This window comes from Bombus pascuorum, chromosome 12 (genome assembly GCF_905332965.1).
Source record: "Bombus pascuorum chromosome 12, iyBomPasc1.1, whole genome shotgun sequence".
Taxonomy (NCBI): Eukaryota; Metazoa; Arthropoda; class Insecta; order Hymenoptera; family Apidae; genus Bombus; species Bombus pascuorum.
This window is the reverse complement of record NC_083499.1, coordinates 4150567-4169075: the sequence shown is the minus strand read 5'-3', so window position 1 is coordinate 4169075 and position 18509 is coordinate 4150567. Positions and strand designations below refer to the sequence as shown.

General features: G+C 40.8%; 1 protein-coding gene across 4 annotated transcripts in view; it reads right to left on the bottom strand.

Annotated features, from left to right (window-relative positions):
• LOC132912584 (protein grainyhead) overlaps nt 1-18509 on the bottom strand; it is a 162374-nt gene that overhangs the window by 38593 nt on the left and 105272 nt on the right. For all 4 annotated transcript variants that reach the window (XM_060970105.1, XM_060970106.1, XM_060970108.1 and 1 more), the window contains exon 4: nt 11482-11907. In XM_060970105.1, the coding sequence (XP_060826088.1) occupies nt 11482-11907 (426 nt within the window). The remainder of the gene's footprint in view (nt 1-11481; nt 11908-18509) is intronic.

The following is an 18509-nucleotide window of genomic DNA, read 5'->3' as shown; positions in this document are numbered from 1 at the left end:
AATTAATAAGAATAATATCGTTTAATGAAAATGCTTTTCAGGAAGTTCTTTAATGAAACGTTATCGCTTCAACTTTAATTCATAAATTACCAGGTAAATATAGTCGACGATAACTCGGAATAACTGCAATTTTATGATTCTCGGGCAAGAAACTTGCTCGAGTATCGCGTTTGCATCGAATGATAAAAGGAGAAATGAATTTCTATCAATCATGTTATCCTCGCTCTGTTCGATTGTTGAATTTGAAGAGCAAAAAAATAGAAGGAAAAAGAGAAACGAAAGAGTGGGAACAGGTTCTGGAAAGTGATGGAGGATTGATCAATTCGAACGGATACAACGTTATTATCGCCAATGACAGGAAACGCAAGCACAGCGAAATGAAATCCACCGCGAGCGAGCGAGCGATCGGTTCGAATTCCATTTCACAACGCGTAATGCATCCCTTGTTACTATGTAAGTCGGAGATGTAATGATACGCTATCGCGTGTCGAGGAGAAAGAACCGACAAAAACTCAACGACACCCGGCCGGATTGCGGGAAACGATTAAGTAGTGTCGCCGAACGCGAGCAACAATATCGACGCCGATACTTCAGACGCTAATCCTTGGAAATATGAACTTTCCATCGTTAATTGCGTAACGTAACTGAAAGAAACTCTTCACGGTGCATTTCGTGTTGTACGATCAGTTACGTCAGATGAATCTTGGGTGAACGTTGCCAGGCAAATCGAATGAAAGTTTCGATAAATTAATTGTTTGTCGCTAAAGTAAAATGCTAGTTTGACTTGGAGAAAATTTGAACAGAGATTAGAAGAATTATGCTATTTATGGGACGAATAACTCCGTCGGTTACGCTACTTTCCTATAATAATCCGATTAAGCTGAAATTCTACCCTTCGATCCTCACAAAATTGAGTTCAATCTTCCTTTTTGAATCTCCACTCAACATCACTGGCTGAATCACTCGAAACTTAACTCTATCCTTTTTAATTCTTTTTTCAAAATTTATTATTTTTTACATTTACCTTAGAATTTGCAGTTATTTATGCTGCCTTCTTATAGTAGATAAATAGAAAGGAATAAGCAATTTGTTTGCTGAAGTATTGGATGCTCGATGACTAGGGGAACTGCGTTATTTGAGGGACGAGCGAATAATCTCGGGAAATTTCGATCGTCGAAGAATACAAGGGAGTATTTGCTGGTTTCCTTAGCTTCGTCGTTCGAGTGTCGCGTATCGCGGTTGTCACTCACGGCTAGGGGCGTTTAGATTAAAACGGTGATGTTCCTGGACCGGCTTTACGGCGGCGGCTTGCTGTGAAACCGTACGCCGACGTTGCAACCCCGTGGCGCGCCATAAGTGACCCGACTCGAGCGCAACAGCCCTCCCTACTCGACATTATCTCGCGAGAAGCTCACCAGGATCGCGAGCCGAGCTTTTGTCGTCTGGCAAAATCTTTCCCGCCGCTTAATGGCACCGTCCCGCGTCAGGGATAATAATAATTTTGCGTCGTTAAGGGCAACGCGCTTCGTGCCTCCGTCTGTGCGTATCCTCGCGCGATACCACGCCAGACGAAGATAGACGTTCGTGTGTCTATCCAATTATTCGACACTTTTACTTTCCATAAGAATAAATATAGATGTATTATGCCTCTATCATAACTCGTAAAAATACATGAGTTTCGTGGTTGTATTTTTTTCGTATTCCATTGTATTTATTTTGGCCTGCGGTCTGGAAATTGAAAATAAAACAAAAGTAAAGTTTAACTGAACGAAATAACTAGAATGGTATAAAAATATATCGATTCTTTGGTTACCTCTTCTCTTCGTCTTTAAATATTTTATCTTTATATAAACATTCTCTTTATCACATTTCTTTTGTTTATTCGTTAATTTCTTCGTTCCTTCCGCCATACATTGTCTATTTATCTTTCTTTTTTCTTGTACTTCATCTCGCAATAATTGTACTCTTCTTTACGCTTGCCTTCTGTTTCTATTCCTCTCCGTTTCTATTTTCCCCTTTTTCTTATTTTCTTCCTTCTTTCTATTCTCTCCCGCAACCAACTTAATGTCACCATATTTCCATCTTCATCGAGGATTTTCTCGACGCTCGAACGATCATCGTTGTTATTAACAGTCAGATTAGGCACTTCTGTGCAAATCTATATTTTTGTGAAACTTCAAATTGCAAGAACATAAATGGAAAAATAGCATTCTTTAATATTAAATATATTATATTATATTATTAGAGTTATAAATATGTTATAAATATAATGCTAATTTATTACAATTCTTTGAACGCTAATGTACTGCCAGAGGAGCGAAAGAAAACGTTGAATAGCAAATAAATGAATTCTTCTCAATGAAATTCGTTCTTTGCTGTTAAATCGACATTCAATTTCCAACCATTCATAAAGAATAAAGCCGTGTCCAAGTTATATCCTTCCTTTAAATTGAAATAACCGGCCGGATGAAATAAACAGCGATGAATCTCCCATCTACTTTCTCACACTTTCCTGCCTTCTTTTTTTACTCGATTCTAAAGTTTAATAGAAGAACATTCCTCGCGCAAGAGATCAGCGCGACGAAAATAAAACTCGCAGAAACTCGTGTATAAAATACTACGGCTCGCGTCGTGCAGCTGCGTCGATGTCTTTAACGTCGTAAATTCCGCAGTGTTATCACGCTGCTCGTACGAAAATGTACCGTGGCTGACTTTCACATTTCAGCCACGCCAATTCCTAGTCTCGATCGTCGTCGTATCAACCTGGAAAATTTATTGTTTCACTGAAATCGAGTCTTGTCTCTAGCGTAAATTTCGTCATTCTTCTATCGCGTCTAACTCGTACCAAAGAAAACAAAAAAAGAAAAAAGAAATCTTTTAAGCCACGAACTTGCATCGAGATCGACCGTTTCACGTGTTTGCGATCTTTCAGAAAACTTCCTTGAGAAATTTACAGAATCATAGATCGGGACAGCGATAATTTCCGACGTAATTTCCATAGATTTATTCTCGAGTATCGTGGCATGTATCCTTGGTTCGAACTTAGGGAAATGTTCGATTAATACAAAATCCATACGTTCACTGGATTCAAATGTACTTTAAAGCCGCGTCTTAGGGATTGCGCAAGTATATACAGAACTCTCGACTGTCGTTAGCACCGTCATGGGATGCTTTACAAACTTTGCACAGGCCTAAGGAGGCCCATAGAATGCGTGAATTTATCGTGGTTTTCTCGAAGATACCGCCGAGAGAAGATCCGCGAGGACCGAGCGTAATTATGGTCATTTATGAACGTAACTCTCCTTTCGTTCGGTTGACGTTAAAGCCAGGGATTAAGAAACTCTTCGGGAAGAAGAAAAGTTGCGGCACAGGCGGCGGGGAAAGAAAACGAATAAGATTCCGTGTCGCTGGAATCTAATATTGACGCGAATGTAAAAATAAGAAACTTGCTGCAGTTCAATTTTGGAGAAAGAATTTTGAAATGCCGAGAAGAAATCTTTGAAATCGCGCGAGCGTTATAAGATGTTTATTCTTGATAATAGTACTTGATCGATTACGCTAGTCATCGTTGCGCTCCTTTTCTTGTTTTCTTTCTTTTTACAGAAACTCGCAAATTTCGAAGCGCGATAGTGTCAATTAAAATCGAAGGATAAGTAAGACGATTGAAATCGGCACACCGTGCGCGTCAATAGCTGAAAACGAAGTCGTTATTCAAAGATCAAATCGCTATAGCCAGTAGAAAGATGGCGAAATCGAACTCTGATCGCTAATAAAGAGAGAATTATTACGTACAAATGAAACAACTCAACACCTTCCTCCTATCGTTCTCAGGCTCGCCGTAACACAAATTTCAAAATTCAATCTCCCTAAACAACCTTAGAAGCCTCGCGAAAGAACTTTGAACGACCGCGAGCAAAATAGTACTTCTTCCATGATTTTGCACTTCGTAGATTAAAGGCAGATAATTTAAATTTTAAGATGTTCTACAGCAAAGAGACCATTGTAGAAGCTATTAGACTTATCCATGGTTATTGGAGGGAATGATATTGGAGGATGATTTTCTCGGGGGTTAGGTATCGCTCGCTAATAGTCAGGATATACGCTCGAACCACGAGCGCAAGGTCTGGGTTAAGCATATACCGTTGTCAAAGCCTGCGAGCAGAGGTATTTCGTTCGCGAGTACAAATGCCACACCGTTAAAATCGTACATCATCGCGAAGACACACGGAGAAAAACGCCTGGACAGGATTCTTTCGCTACCGTAAGACAAATCATCCGGCTGTCGCCGGAATTTTCATCGATTTGCCGGGAGAAAGTCGTTGTCGATTGCGATTAATTGAATTTCTTATAAGGATCTTTCGTTTTTCTTCGAATTTCTTGTCCAAGTTCCTCCGCAATTCAGCGAGGCTTTTTAACTCGGAACTTTCCTGACATTCTTAGTCGCGGCGAAAAGACGCCGTTTCTCGAGCTTTTCAAAGTGTGAGAATCTCGCTTTTCGTGGAACTTTGCTTCCAGAAGGTATCGCAGAATTTTATATCGAAATTTATTCTCGTACAATTGTTCTTCGTATTTTAATCGTCTGTGATTTGTGTCACGTTCATAGTCATAGTTACGTATATCTATTTATTTTCGTCGTACCGTGTTAATCGTAGCTACTCACGACTGAAGTGCACGTGCAAAGTACAGTGGCTACGAAATAGAATTTGCACACGTCGAAATGTTTTTCTTTCATTTTCGCGGTATCCAATTTTTGTAATCGCTCGAGAGCAACGAAACTTAACATGAATACGATCAGACTCGATTGTTCAGAACGTAACTGCCGTGATAAATGCGACGGTGTCCAAATACTATCTGTAGCCTTCGTAAATTTACAAGCTACTTTGTTTAGTTAAATTGCAAAGTGACAAGTTCCGAATCGGTAACAATAATTCCATCGCTAAAACCAACAACCAGACGATCGTTCAAACGTCAGTGTCTTGCAACCTCGTGCCATCTCCCAGAAGAAGAATCACAGAAAAAAACTACTTCAAACCGAAACCGACGCGGTATTACGAAGCTCATCGAAGAGGAAACGACTCTGGTAGCGTCTCCCATGAAGAAGAAATCCCTCGACAAACTCGCGACACAATGAAATTGGATTAGGCCGCCGTTACCGTGGCTCTCGCGCGTCCTCCCTTTCCCGTGCAGTTTTAACGATCCACCGGCGTACAAATTGTCGAGATGGTATCGGGACGCGGTCCCCGCGGGAGCCATCGGGTGAAAGAGATAGAAACGACGCGATGGAGGCTGGTTGTGGAGATAGCGGAGCAGATAGAATCGGTGGGACGAGGACGCGGCCAGCTGAACAGACGAAGAGAGAAGAACCTGGCGAAGATGCGAGGGAAGATTAGGGCGGCATCTCCCCACGGGGTGGTAACACGGAACGACTCTCTGCTCTGATCTCGATGCCACTGTAGCCTTCTCCCGTCTCTTTGCTCTCGTTTCTCTTTGCTCGCGTCTCGTCTCGTTGCATTCGTCGCCCTTGGCCAGCGCTCCCCTCTTCGTTCGATCCGTACGTTAAGGATTCTCAACAGTAAATTACAAAATATGCTAAGCGGCCGATATAAATCAAAAGTTGGCAAGGGTATGTATATACACATACATATATATATATATACCGAGACGAACGAAGGAAAAGGAAGGAGAGAGGGGTTTACTCTTAGCCGTTTCTCGATTCCACGGGGATAGGGGCGCTCTCGATCGGCTGGCTGCTACCAGACAGACCCAAAATAAAGAGAGGAGGGAGCCCCGTGTCACGAATTCAACCAGACGCTCTCTCACGGGACGAGAGAACAGCATGAGAGTTTGCAAACCGAGCAAATGGACCGGAAGGCCTCGTTGGAAGGCGTCGATATAAATATAGGCTGCGAACTTTTCTTGCCACGGTTCGTTGATTTACCCTTTGATATAGCGGTGTATCGATTATGAAATTCGAATTGGCGATTTGTTTACGTGTACAGGTGGGGCTTCGCGGACCATTCGCTTCATTTTCTACGTCTTGTTCAAGCCGATAACGAGGTTTACTACAACCCATAAAGCGAATAACGCAGGTGAATTACGCTAACCGATTAAAATTTATTGACTTTTGTTAATATTTTACATGGAATATATTGCCTGCGTTCGTAATATATTCGATACTTGTCGGGCTTTCAGAACCTACAAGAGCTCTGAAGATTTTCAAAGCCAACCAGGACTTTAAAGAAACTGAAAAGATTTTAAGATTCCATCGTCAAGTATGGTATACTGTAAACAGTACAGCGGTTGTCTGTTGGCTTTTGTGTCGGGGAGAACGCTTGGAGATTTATGGCGAGTGGCTGGGTCGTCACGGAGGTCGATTTCGTGGCGTTCCACCGGGTGAATCCGCGATTTTAAACTGTGATTAAACAGAGTGCGGTTACGTTTGATTCGGGAGCGTGCGATGCAGTTCGGCATTGTGATCGATGCAAGAAGATCGTTCTGCTCGAGCGACGCCTCGTGCCGATCTTCCACTGTTTGCCACTGTTCGCCAAACTCCACTCTCTGGCTGAACGTAATTACCAGTGGACAGTGAAAAACGCGTTATCAATTCGCTAGCGATTGCTCAACTTTTCCTTCTTCTCTCTTTATCGTGCACCCGTTGATTATTCATTTCGTCGCTTCTACAATTTGTTTCCTGCTCCGGATTACGAGGTTTTACGGACTGATTTTGACGAATTTCTTAACGTTTGTGCAAGTTTATGGCTCGTAATTGTGATCGTTTGACTTGGTTGGTGTATTTTTCTATCGTGAAGAAGCAGAGGCAATAATTAACGAAGATGTTTTAAGCGTTGGAAACTTTAAATATTCTTCTAATCCGTGAGGTAAACGGTACATTGAAGTCAGGAATGTTTTCAGTAATGAATTAGACGTGTTACTTTAGCTGTTCATCGGCGTAACTATGTTTACACGAGAGATGGGAACAGAAATAAAATTTATTGATCGATTAGGCTTGATAAATTTAACGTTCGACCTGGCAGTTTTTACCTGGCAACGAAATTGGTCTTTTATGCAGAATTTCTTTTTTTCCTAGACTCCTTGTTCTTTATGTGTCTTGGTGATATCGCGGAGATCTTTAGAAGAAGAAGATTTCTACCATTAATAAGAATCGAAGAAGAGGAACAATAATTTTGTGAAACAAATACACACGTTTAGCTTTATTTTATTTGCTATAGCTACATATAGTAGCTAAATTTAACTCCATATAAATACAAAATCGACTTCGTAAATTTAGTGCCGCGCGAAAACCTCTAGAAACGAACATCGCTATGCAAACATTAATTTTAATCGTTACCGAGAAATGGAAAAAAATAGAATAATTATCCCGAAGAATAAAGATACACGAACAGCTTCGTAAATTTAATTCCACGAAGATCGACGATCAGCTTCGCAAATTTGATTCCGCACAAAAACACGTAGGAAAATTTCCGCGTAAATTCCATCGATTTCTATAATCGATACAAGAGTCGAAAACAGAATAAAGACGTCGTGATTAAATTTATATACAATTTTACAAAAATACACAATCAGCTTCGTAAATTTCACTCTTTGAAAGAATATTTTTTAAGTATCTTCGAGTAGCATTAGCGCTAAAGAACCGGGAGAAATTGTCTAGCGTCTAACTTCCTGCAAGCTTTCAGTTTTCAAGCACACCGACGAATATCGTGTCCAGGCGCAATAAATTTCGCGTAATAGCGCAATAAACCTTCACAATAAATCTATTTCTCTTATGGAGAAAATCTATCTGGCGGCACGTCGACAGGCACATCGTCGTCTGTCATTAATCTCGATTCTCAACATCGAAGAAGGAGCAAGGAAAGAATGAAAGAATAAAGATAAAGAATAACGAAATCCCCTGAACCAGTGAAAAGAAGAAGAAGAAAGAAAAGAAGGTTCCTTCTTGATTCATGACGAATTTACATTTTCACGAAGAGAATTCTCGAGCGTGTCCGAAGCATGTACGATTGTTCCACATAGTCCGTGGTCGCGATAAATTATGCTACCCGCAAGCATTCAATTATGCACGCGAGACTATTAATCGAGATACGGGGAAACGTGGATGTTAATAAAGCGTCGTGCCGCGTTGAAAGTGTTTTCAACGACGTTTACACGCCGGCTATCTGGCGATCTACGCTAATCGAGTTCTCTTCCGATGCAACTAGTCGTCACGCACGCGTTTATGGAACCACCAACCCTTTGACCCGCGCTTTACACGATCTACCAACGTGTCCGAACAACGTTTATGCTTTCACCGATACTTTCTTTTCTTTGTTTTTTTCTTTTTTTTTTACATACGCTGGATGTCTAAGAATATTCAAATTTTTACGAAAGATTTGTATTAAAGAGGTATTAGCGAGCGCATTAACCAATTTCTATGTAACGCATTGGTCGTTAGGTTGCTCGTGTGTTACGGGACTCTTATTAATTTTAAACGTGTTACAAATTTCAATGAGATACGTTTACGATAAAATATTCAGTTTAACTGAGTTTTCATTATAATACGCGTGGTTAATAAATATCAACATTATTTTTCAATTATAATATACAGAATAAATGACTCATGTACCTCGTAGACAATAACGTAGATTTTCCTCTTACGACAGTTAGGAATATCTTTACTCGAACTGCTAATAATTAATCAAGTGTATGATGACAGAATGCAAGAAATCATTAGGTTGTAACATAAAGTCATCCAGTTTGTACGTATGATGCGTTCTTCGTATGTATGTTGTAACAGATATAAGAACGGAATAGATTTATATTACGATGCAATATTTCATTCAAAACTCGCATGGTCTGTGACGATACGTAGCACGGAATAAAATTATCTATGCTGATATTCCCTAAACATGCTAAACAATTCAATGTCGTTATAAAAATACAGAAGTACTACAACAGGAGTTGTATAGTTTTTCGAAAACGAACGATACCAATAATCAAGCGAATGATTCTACGATCATCTTCGCAAGGCGAATCGCAGTGCCCATCCGAAATATAAGACAGACTTTACATCGCGGTACTCTCCCGGTAAGAGAACTCCAAAAATGATGACAAACGACGCTGGGAAAAAGCAGCGCGGCAAAAATCGAGTTCGTCGATTTAATCGCTGGGGCACACGGACATCCATTCTCAAGAGACATTTCGATCAACGTCGGTCATCTGGCGCTCGGTAAAAAGCATCGCGACGAAGAGGTCGCGGAATAATTCACAAAAACGCGTCTTAAGCAAAGCAAAAAATAGATTCGTCAAAGTTTACTCGACCACCGGCGACGTCTTTTCTTTCCTACATGCGACTGTAGTTGAAAGAAACACGAGGTAGAAGGCTGAAGATGACGATGCTATGGAGATTTCTATAATACGTTATTCAATTGCTGGCAATCGCGCGCATATACAGGGTGTCTATCAATAACCACTCAGATATCTGTTATTATACTACGTTGCCGTATAATTAGCAGTACGCGAAGAAGATCTTTCCTGTTGCTTTCCGTACAGAATCTGATAAATCGAGCTGCGGATATTATGTAAGTTCGTATTTATATAAATGTAATCGAAAAGAATGGAACGTAGGTAGAAAGTTGCTTTATCTATTAAATATTATAACAAGCGTTGTACTTTTAATGCCTTACATAATTTTGCATATATATATATATATATATATACATCGTTATTGACCTGCAGGTATTCATGAACTTGCGTGAGATATAAATGTGCAAAGATGAACAAATGTACATAATACGTAGATATCTACGAATTTCAAAGTAGAATATCAGTTATGGTTTTTACTAGATAAAATAAATATCATCTTCAGTTTCATTTCTGTAATTGTATTCGTAGAAAATATAAGTCCGCATGAAGATCTGCTATCTAATGGCGATATTCCACGTGTGGAAACAACGAAGGAGGATTTTTTCAATAATACGAAGCTTCGATTATTTGAATTCGCATTGATCGAACTTTCGCAGTTATCGACAGACACCCTGTATGCAATGTTTCCACGCACGTGAATCACGGGGAAGGCGTTGCGGGATAACTGTGGAAAGCGGTGATTTTTATCTTTGTGCACGGCTTAAGACGCAGATACTAATATGCCATGGGTTCAACGGCGAGGCACAACACGTCATTCCGCATTAGCAATGCAATCGCGCGATAATGTATAGTTCCAATGGCCGTTGCTGTCCCGGAGCGAATGCGTTTCGGTATTTTTTCTCATTTGAAAAAGGGAGAGAATCTTACGTTCGGTAATTGCTTTTTGCAATGAACAGTGCAAGCAGCTGGCGTTTTCGGTACAATTATAAGAGATTGTAAAGGCGCGGCTGCAAACAGGAAAATAGGTTTCTTTCGTTCGCGGCCTTAAGATTCGTGTTCTTGAAAAATTAATTATTCGATCGGAGCCTTGGAAATTTTTGTTCTTCGACAGGCTGGGTGTGGCTCGAATGATCTACTGTGGATTGTGAATATGTAGGAGATGGTTGAGAACTTGGTTATTTAAAGTTATAATGCATGTTTTTCATTATAAAATCAGTCGGTTCAGAAGAATGACGCGAGCGAGAAGTTTACGTAGGAAATATTTAAATCCTTCTTTGAATCTTTAATTTCGCAACGATGAAGATTTCTCACAATCAGAATCGATTCTTAGAATCTAAAAATTTATTTCTAAACAAACAACGATATTACGTATACGTGTCTTTTAATCTTATCGACTTTATTAAGATGTAATCTGTAAAAAAATTGAACGTTATTCGTATATTCCGGTACTGGAATTAAGACATTTCCAGAAAATGAAGTTGGGTAGATTGGTTCGTAGCGTCGTTAATCAGGCATTCAATTCAATACATCTTACTCGTATCGAGATATTAGATCTTTCGAGCTCAGATTGCCAGCGAGGCAACAAGTATTTTCCTCACCCTGCCAGTTTATCACTCAGACAAAAGCTATTTAACCCTCTATAACGTTATGTGCCTGGCGAGATATCGTATTTCATCGGTACACGATTATATTAGCATCGAATGATTTATTTGTAGCACTGCTGTTCACCAGATCTCAAGCTAATCTCTTAACGCCTCGATTATAAATACAATTATGAAAACGAAACAGAATTGAATTTTCCTAGCTGTACTTATATTAAATCTCCTGCTGTTCGTATTATTAATTCAAAATTAATATATCAACATAGTAACTTTCTTTATCTTAAAAATTTCTCTTTACGAAATTTTCTAAGCAAATAGAATTCTGAGTCACGAAAACTCATTTTCCTTATTCTTATTATGTATTCTTCATGGACATACATAGAGATTGCACATTTTTCACCGACAATATGCGTGTCACACGAGATGTTAAGTAATCAGTTACGCTCTTTTCTCGTTGCTATAAAAAATTACAGTTGCAGAGAATTAAATGCAAATTTACGAGCAATAAAATCAAACTCACGTGGACCAGAGTTCATGAGTGGGTGGTAGTTTGACGTCCGCGGTGCTCTTCTCGGGGATCTTGTAGTACTCGTAGACGTACGAAGCTGCTGGATCATCGCCGTGGCTCGCGACGGCCGACACTTGGTGCTGCTGTTGGAGATTGAGCATCGCCGCGGTCGCTACCGAGAGCGGATGCTCGCAGTAGGTCCGCCAGTCGCCCTCCATACCCTGCACCTGCACCTGCACGGCAGCAACCCTCTTGTGTACTTCTGGATCGGCGCCCTCGGCGCCGCTCTGCAGGGACTGCGCCGCCTGCGCTGCCGCCTCTTCCGCCCCCAGCTCTTCCTCTTCCTCTGTGTCACGCTGCCCGGCCACGTAGCCCGATTGCTGTTGCTGAGAATTCTCGTCTACACCGCTCGTGTCCTCCTCTCCGCGGCTTCGTCGTCTGTAAATCCAAAAGTTTGTTTCTTTTTAAAAATTTCGCTCGTTGGTAATATAGAACTTTTTATACATAGAAAGTAAGTCTTTCGGATAAACGAAATATAGAACGAAGTTTGAATTTGTTTTATGAGCTTTTCACGTAAATGTTACGTTCGATAGCTCATCCGTATCAACGATAAACCATGTAATCTTTCGTTAGATATTCGAATCGTCAGAGTTTTCGATAGACTTGCTCGTTGTGTTATTATGAGAAGATTGGTCCGCTTGATGATCGAGTAAAATACGAATTGTACAAATTACCCATATTAATAATGTTTCGTAATAAAATGAGCTCCTATAGAAGACAACTGATCGTGCTATTTGACGTCGATTATAAAAACTATGCAACAACAGAAGCCTGTCATTAGCCTTAATTCATTAACGCCATTAGCTGATAAATTATCGTGCAAAAGGTTCGAACCTCGATTACAAACACACACGATCGTTTTCTTCGTCCGGCATAGTTCAACGTTAAAGTACCTTTTCTTCGACATCGCAAGCGTCTACATTTTCCACCATCCATGCGAATACCTTTCGTTCGAACATTTCCGCGTGTCTCCAGTACGTTCAGAAACATTTGATGGAGTACCTAGACGGTAGCCGAGAAGCACGGTTAATCCGCGAGAAGTCTCGACAAGGCGATTCTCCGTGGATTTCCTGGAAGATCTCCCGCCGATGAATTCGCCGTGCAATAAACTGTTAGAAACGAGCGACGGTCTTGCGGCGATTAATCGCCGCTGGTCCGTCGAATTTATCAATTAACTATAATCGCGATGCGTTAAGACTCGCTGATGATTCCTCAATCTGGCAATGGCCACCAGGACGCGAGGCCACCTTCTCGCAACACACGCACGAAGCGATAATTTATCGTTTGTCGCGTCGCGATATCTAATCGCCTCTTAGAAGGTTTGCATGCGCGTAAGCTCGACCAACTAGTTGGATATTTGTCAGCGAGATTACTTCGTTTCCGGTGGAGACGACGCTCGGTTTTCCGGCTAGGTCGCGATTTAATCAACCAGTGAATTTTTCGCAAGCATGGATAAAGGGCAGATGGATAAAAATTGCTTGATATCGAAGAGGACGAAGTGAACAGAATTTTCGATGCATTTAGATCGGCGTTCAAAGAAAACGGAACACGACGCTGGATGCGTACGGCTGTGTTGCCAAGATGCGAAAGGAGAGACACAGAATCGAAAACACATAAAAAGAACGGAGGATTGAAAAAGAATTTAAATGTCGAGAATTTAAAGACGAGATAGCATGGATCGAAGTAACATAAAAAAGTTTCCAATACGAATCAACGATTGGAACGATACAAGAAACTGAACATTCAAGAAACCGAATTTTGAATCTATTTATACGAATAAAAAGCGTGGATCGTAATAATCAACAAAAAATTCACGAAAGATCAGACAGATCAAGCGGTTGATATCCAAATCTCGGCTCCATTTAGATTCCTCGGAGTGCTAAAGATGAAAAAAGAAAATAATGAAAAAAAGATACACGACGCCGGATGCACGCAGATGCCTCGAACACGAACGAAGAGACGTAGGATCGAGAGGAAGGATGAAGGAAGCTTGGAGAAGGGTGAGAAGTAGAGAGGGGCATCTTTATATACATACATGCACGAAGATTAATTATTATAAACCCCTGCCTTTTGCCTACAGTCATCAATTTATACTCCTCTCGTGGATCCCAATTCCAAACCCAATCCCGAACCCGTGAGCCTCGCGCACGAAATAAAGGCTCATCCTCTCTAATTTATGCATGTCGAATCAATCTCCCTCTTACTTTTTTCTTTTCTTTACACTCCCCTTATCCTCCATTTCTTTCCCACCTCTCGTTTCCACCACTTCGATCCTTTCCTCGTCCCTCTATCTAACTTGGCCGCGTTCTCGATCGTTGCTGTTCGCGCACCTGGGGCCAAACCAGGTCGAACGCGGCGGACCAAGCCATCCCGATAATGAGGGGCCCGCGTTATCCTGTGCAAATATTTTCCTCGGCGTCTGTTTGCACAGGCGCGGCGAGGATCGGGCGCGAATACGCGAGATTCGATGGATGGGTTGCTTCGCGTTTGAATTATAATGCTCGGCAGTCGGGGTAATCAGTTCATTCGTGATCATCTGAGTGGATACTTCTCGGTAGGGAATGGGCAAACAGAATATCCTGGAAGAACCGCATTTCGTCTTTTGGTCGATGGTTTTGCAAGTTGGATGATTCTCGGTACGAAAGCTGTAGTTTTGATGGGCCTGCGATACCACGTCGAGCGGTTGACTCGAGTTACTGAAATATTTGCCAACTTGTTGCGTCTTAAATAGACTGTAGATAATTATGTTACTATGATTACGTGCGTTGCAAAATTGGCCAGCAGTGAACGTGTTGAAAGATAACAAAATCATGTAGGAAAACTCCTATTGCAAGGAAAATTTACTAACATTAGTAAAACGAGAAAGCGATCGCAATTGTGGTTTCTAAAAAGAGTTTGTAGCTGTACTTGAGTCAACAGAAGATTCGAATCGAGAATGACTCATATTGTTGTGTCTTGGAGTGTCAACATTGTTTTGGTTTGCTAGGTTCAAAGGTAAACGAACTCCGGACAAAATATTATCGCGGTTATTTGTAATCGTCAACTTTTTGTAATAGCACCTGTCGATACAAATAGACGAACGTGCTCTCTAGGAGGATCAGTATAGCGAATCACTATAGCGATCATTATAGCGAGTTATTATAGCGAGTCATACAGTTGAATAGCAAGCGTAGACTTGAACAGAAGCATTGAGATAACGACCGGTATACACTATCTCTGTACTTGTATTTAAAGTGATTTTAATATACACTGACTATTACAATTTTATCACTCGTCTCTTTAATAAACCAGGCACGTATAATAATCCACCTCGTCTTTTTACACAACAGCCCACATCCGATATTTTGCAACAATGATGCAAACAAATACTTTGCATGTACAATTTTGTTCCATCATCCGAGGGAGCAACGTTTTCATCCAATTTCCTTCATCTAGCAAAGATAATCGAACGTCGATGGACGAATGACGACTATGCAAGACAAATTGTATCACAAGCAGGCGCAACGAGTAGTCTCGGCAAAAAGCGCGTAATCCTTCCTTCCTCGACGAGTCATATGCCTCTCTCATTCTCTCTAAATTTATTCTCAGCTCGGATCGATCTATTGGCGAGCGTCATTCGTCTCGGTTGATCGTTCTTGAGTACGAGAGAACGAAGAAGAAACGTTGAATGGAAAGGAGTCTCTGGAAGGCATCGTCCGGCCAGTATCCGTGGCTCGCGATCGTCAGAATGCATTATCGTGTTGTTGCATCCTCGTTCTTGCGCACCTACCTCAACGCGTAAATATTGCAGGTAGGTGGAACGCACCGTGACGAGATAAAGAGGGACACGCCACGTAGAGACGCGTTTAATATTCCGTAGGAGTGTTGTCCACGCGACCCGAGAACCCACCCTGTTGCTCCCTCGTGTGCATTTCAATAAAGCCGCCTCCGCCCGTGATACACGCTCGTTCAACTGAACGTCCAGTTTGCCTGGCGGCTGGTTCTCCACGCATTCTTGTCGCCCTTTCATCTTATATTTCTCTCAGACTTTCACTTCTCTGTGTCTTTGCATATCGCGCGTGTTTCTGAATTTGGAAAGAGTCTTGCGCGACTTGAAAGTAGCGAAAGTGATGGATGTTTGGACGAACAGGATGTCTTGCGAGTTTAGATTGCATATCGTATTAGATTGGATTTATTATGTGGTTGAATTCACGTGGCATCGTTCGATCGATGAAGCAACGTGTTTACGTTTGACAGGGCTTGACATGGTTTGGTAATGTCGAGAAGCGGTGACAGAAACGATTCAGACTGATGATCATGTTAATTTTGGATCGTGTGGAATAGAGATGCAGGCGGTTTGGGAAATGGTGTTGTTTGTGATGTTGTGATGTTGTGGATCTAACGTTTCGTGAGTTTAGATCGAAGACTATATTGGATTTATGTTGGATAGGGTTTGAAGCGATTTGTAGTGGTTGTTTCCACGGTGTATCACTGTTAAATTTGAAAAAAATATGTGTCAAGTATTTAGCTTTACCGGATACGATTCAAAGTATTTTACATTGTAGATAAAAGGCGATTCTTATGCAAAAATAATTGCTCGATCATAAAAGTGAGATAAATTAAGTTTCGAGGAAAATGTGGAAATAAAATTCTACAGCGGCAAAACATGTATCGTGGAATAAAACTTTGTCATCCAAGCTATAATTTTCAAGACAAATAACTTTGGATATCTTTTATATAGAAAGCCATCGTAAAAATTTGGGAAAGATAATTTGGGTATGGTAAAAAACACATTGCGATAGAGAACCATCGTTGTCCGATTTATGTAGGCTGTTGGAACGCTATAGTTGTATACACAACAGGAGAACAATAATCGTTCGCTGTTGCATTGAAATTGCACAGCGAGAGACTACTAAAAGATCATCTTATCATAAACAATCGTTAAATCTTCAACTTGAGCGTGACGTCGAAATGTCACGGTTCAAGAATATCGTAAAGAACTTTTTTACGAGGACAATCTGAGATTCAATATCGCGTTTGAGGTAGCAATTTTAGAATGTCAGAGAATGCCTCGAGTTACTGGAAAAATCGTGGGCAGTTAAACGAGCTGTGACAGTGACAGGAAAGGTGTGTTTCTAAGAAAGCCGAGCAACACCTTAGTATTCAAAGAGGAAATTATCCACCTTATTAACCCATTATCGTCGTTTAGCTTAATTGATTACAATTACGCGTCTCCACGGGTTGGAATTTAACAACCATTAAGAATGTCGTTTTCTAATGTACCTAATGGTGTGTCTATTCATTGAATTATCCGTAGAAATGCACGCTTGTTTTCTTTTACACCTAATTATCATAAAAGATTGTCTTTCCTACGTCGCTTTTGTTTTCAATTTATTTCTTTCGATAACGGTAACGTTCCGATCTTTCCGTTTCTCTAAAAGAAATTTCGTTTGCCTGATTTCTTCGTAGATAAAGAATTTCATAATTTCTTTATTTGTCGGATAGTTATCTCAAAGAAATAAATAGAAAAACAGGGAGATAGAAACATTGAAAGGAAACTTCCTTACAGATTCGGAAGAACAGAAAAGTGAATATCTCAGTATTTAAATAAATAACGAGTCTCGATTGGTAAACGGAGGTAAAATAGTTTCCCTGTAATATGGCGATAAATCTCACGCTCGGAATACTTTCTCTCGATAACAGTTTCACGGCTGCAAGGGATTACGATTCCTACGCTCGCGAGTTTCCAAGCACGAGCAATAATATCGGTCGCGTAAAAGCGTATCGATTCCAAAAGGAACTCCAGCAACGAGACGACCGTTTTCTCCATTCAATACTTCCTCGATTGTCTTGTAACCTCGATCCATAATCCGACGCGGGCCGATCGCTGGTGTTAATAAGATTTATAAAGGAGAAACGGTGAGAAGAATGCCGCGATCCTTTTTACCGATACGTATCTCGATTTAATGTCACCATTGCTCGCTCACACGTCCCTGTCGTTCTCGCTTCGGCCGCCAGCCTGGCTGCGGTATGCATACTAATTCTACAAATAAATCTATTTCTACGCGGCTCGAGGTCGTTGGTGTGAGGTCGAAGGGTGAATAAATTTCCTAGCGTGATTTTCTATGAAAAACAGCCACCATTCTTCCGATAGAATCCCTCGATTCAGGTGGATTATAGCTTTTTTTGCCGAATATAAAACAACATCGAGGACGTGAGATGAATGAGAGAATTTGCAGCGCTCGAACCTTCCAAGCGTCAGAGTAATTACATTGTCGATATAATTATGAAAATCGTATACAATTTCCTCGGCAAAGAAACGTTTCGAAAATTCGAACAATCAATGATGAAACCTAAACACAGTTCTCGGTTCACCAACAAAAACCACACTTCGAACGGTCTTCTTTCTGTAAGTCGGTCGATCGTAGAGGAAACAGGATATCGCGAGGAGTAATCCTCGTTGTTCCAGAGACTCGCGTGTCTCGTCGACATAAACGTGCCCACGTATTAACTTCTGCCAGATAGAGAGACACTCCGGTTTTTCTGTTTTCGTGGCTGCTGGATGCTACCTCCGCCGGAAGTAACTGGTTACAGGTGGATGCACGAGAGCGAATTTCTTGTTATTCCGAGGAATAACAATGATATACGTAATATATGCTAGTCATATTAAAAAATCTAACAGGTTTATAAATACGAATCTTCTTTTTTTTTTTTTTTTGGACGGGGGAAGGAAAACACGAACTATTTTTTGCAAACCTGTAATAAATCTCACGCAAATACCAAAGCGAGTTCGATTATTCAAGGACAGCGGAAAATAGCTGAATCGAAAGTAAAATAGTATTCACAGAGCGATACAGCCAGTTTCAAGCGTGAATTCATTACTGCTATTATCTGCTAGCCGACCTCGTCAAGGAACTCGTTCATTTGCCAACATTACGGCGCGCCAACGATCACCAATTCACTGTTATTACTTCTCCAATCTAGAAAAAAGACAAAATATC